The 815-nt window shown below is 50.6% G+C and overlaps 1 protein-coding gene across 1 annotated transcript in view; it reads right to left on the bottom strand.

Annotated features, from left to right (window-relative positions):
* Window positions 1–340: 340 nt before the first annotated feature.
* CABP5 (calcium binding protein 5) overlaps window positions 341–815 on the bottom strand; it is a gene marked incomplete at its 3' end in the record, with an annotated part of 4,362 nt that continues 3,887 nt past the window's right edge. The window contains exon 5 of the mRNA XM_044683897.1: window positions 341–488. Within this exon, the coding sequence (XP_044539832.1) occupies window positions 341–488 (148 nt within the window). The remainder of the gene's footprint in view (window positions 489–815) is intronic.

The following is an 815-nucleotide window of genomic DNA, read 5'->3' as shown; positions in this document are numbered from 1 at the left end:
CTCTACCCCAACCCCTGGGTAAGTCCCTACCCCATCCTGTCCTATCTCCCTAGATGTGAAAAGGGTTGGTTAGGGTTGATGATGATCTCTAAGCTCCTTCCACCTATGATGCTCCCAGAAATTATGGTGCCCTTTCTCCTGGGGATCCTGAGAGGTTTTTTTCCTCACTTGGGGTCAGTCCCTTTCCCTCTGTGAGCCTAAGGTTTACCCTGTTCAAATGGAAATGGTGGGGTTGAATTTGGGGGATCTCTAAGCATTTTACAGAAACCTAAGTATGTAGAATCTGAACTGTGGCCCAAAGGGAGGTGGTCCAGCCCTGACTGGCATGGCCTTGTGTCACCTTCAAAATCCACTGTGCCATCTCCGTTGACATCAGCCTCCTGCACGACCTCAGAAATCTCTCGGGCACTGAGCTGCTCTCCCAGAAGCCTTTGCATTGCCTGCCGAAGTTCTACCAGGGTGATTGAACCATCCCCATTGGCATCAAACTACCCCAGGCATGGCACAGCACGGTGGCAGGGGAGGAAATCCAACAAGAGAATTAGGATTAATTTGGGAAGAGTTTATGATGGGGCAGCCAGAGAGGAAGAGCAGAGACTGAGTCTAAGGTCTGGGAGGTCCTTCTTGCCCCACGCCTCACTGGGGGTCCCTCCTTAATCTATTGTTTCTTCTGCACTTGCCTGCACTCTTCTCCTTTGTCCAGCTCAGAGGTCTGAGGTGATAGAGGACATTCTCCTTGGTTCAACTTCCTCAAGTCTCATTCATATTCTCTCTCTCTCTCTCTCTCTCTCTCTCTCTCTCTCTCTCTCTCTCTC

This window comes from Gracilinanus agilis, unplaced genomic scaffold (genome assembly GCF_016433145.1).
Source record: "Gracilinanus agilis isolate LMUSP501 unplaced genomic scaffold, AgileGrace unplaced_scaffold37919, whole genome shotgun sequence".
NCBI lineage: Eukaryota > Metazoa > Chordata > Mammalia > Didelphimorphia > Didelphidae > Gracilinanus > Gracilinanus agilis.
Note: the sequence above shows the minus strand (reverse complement) of the source record. Positions and strands in the feature narration are given on the sequence as shown.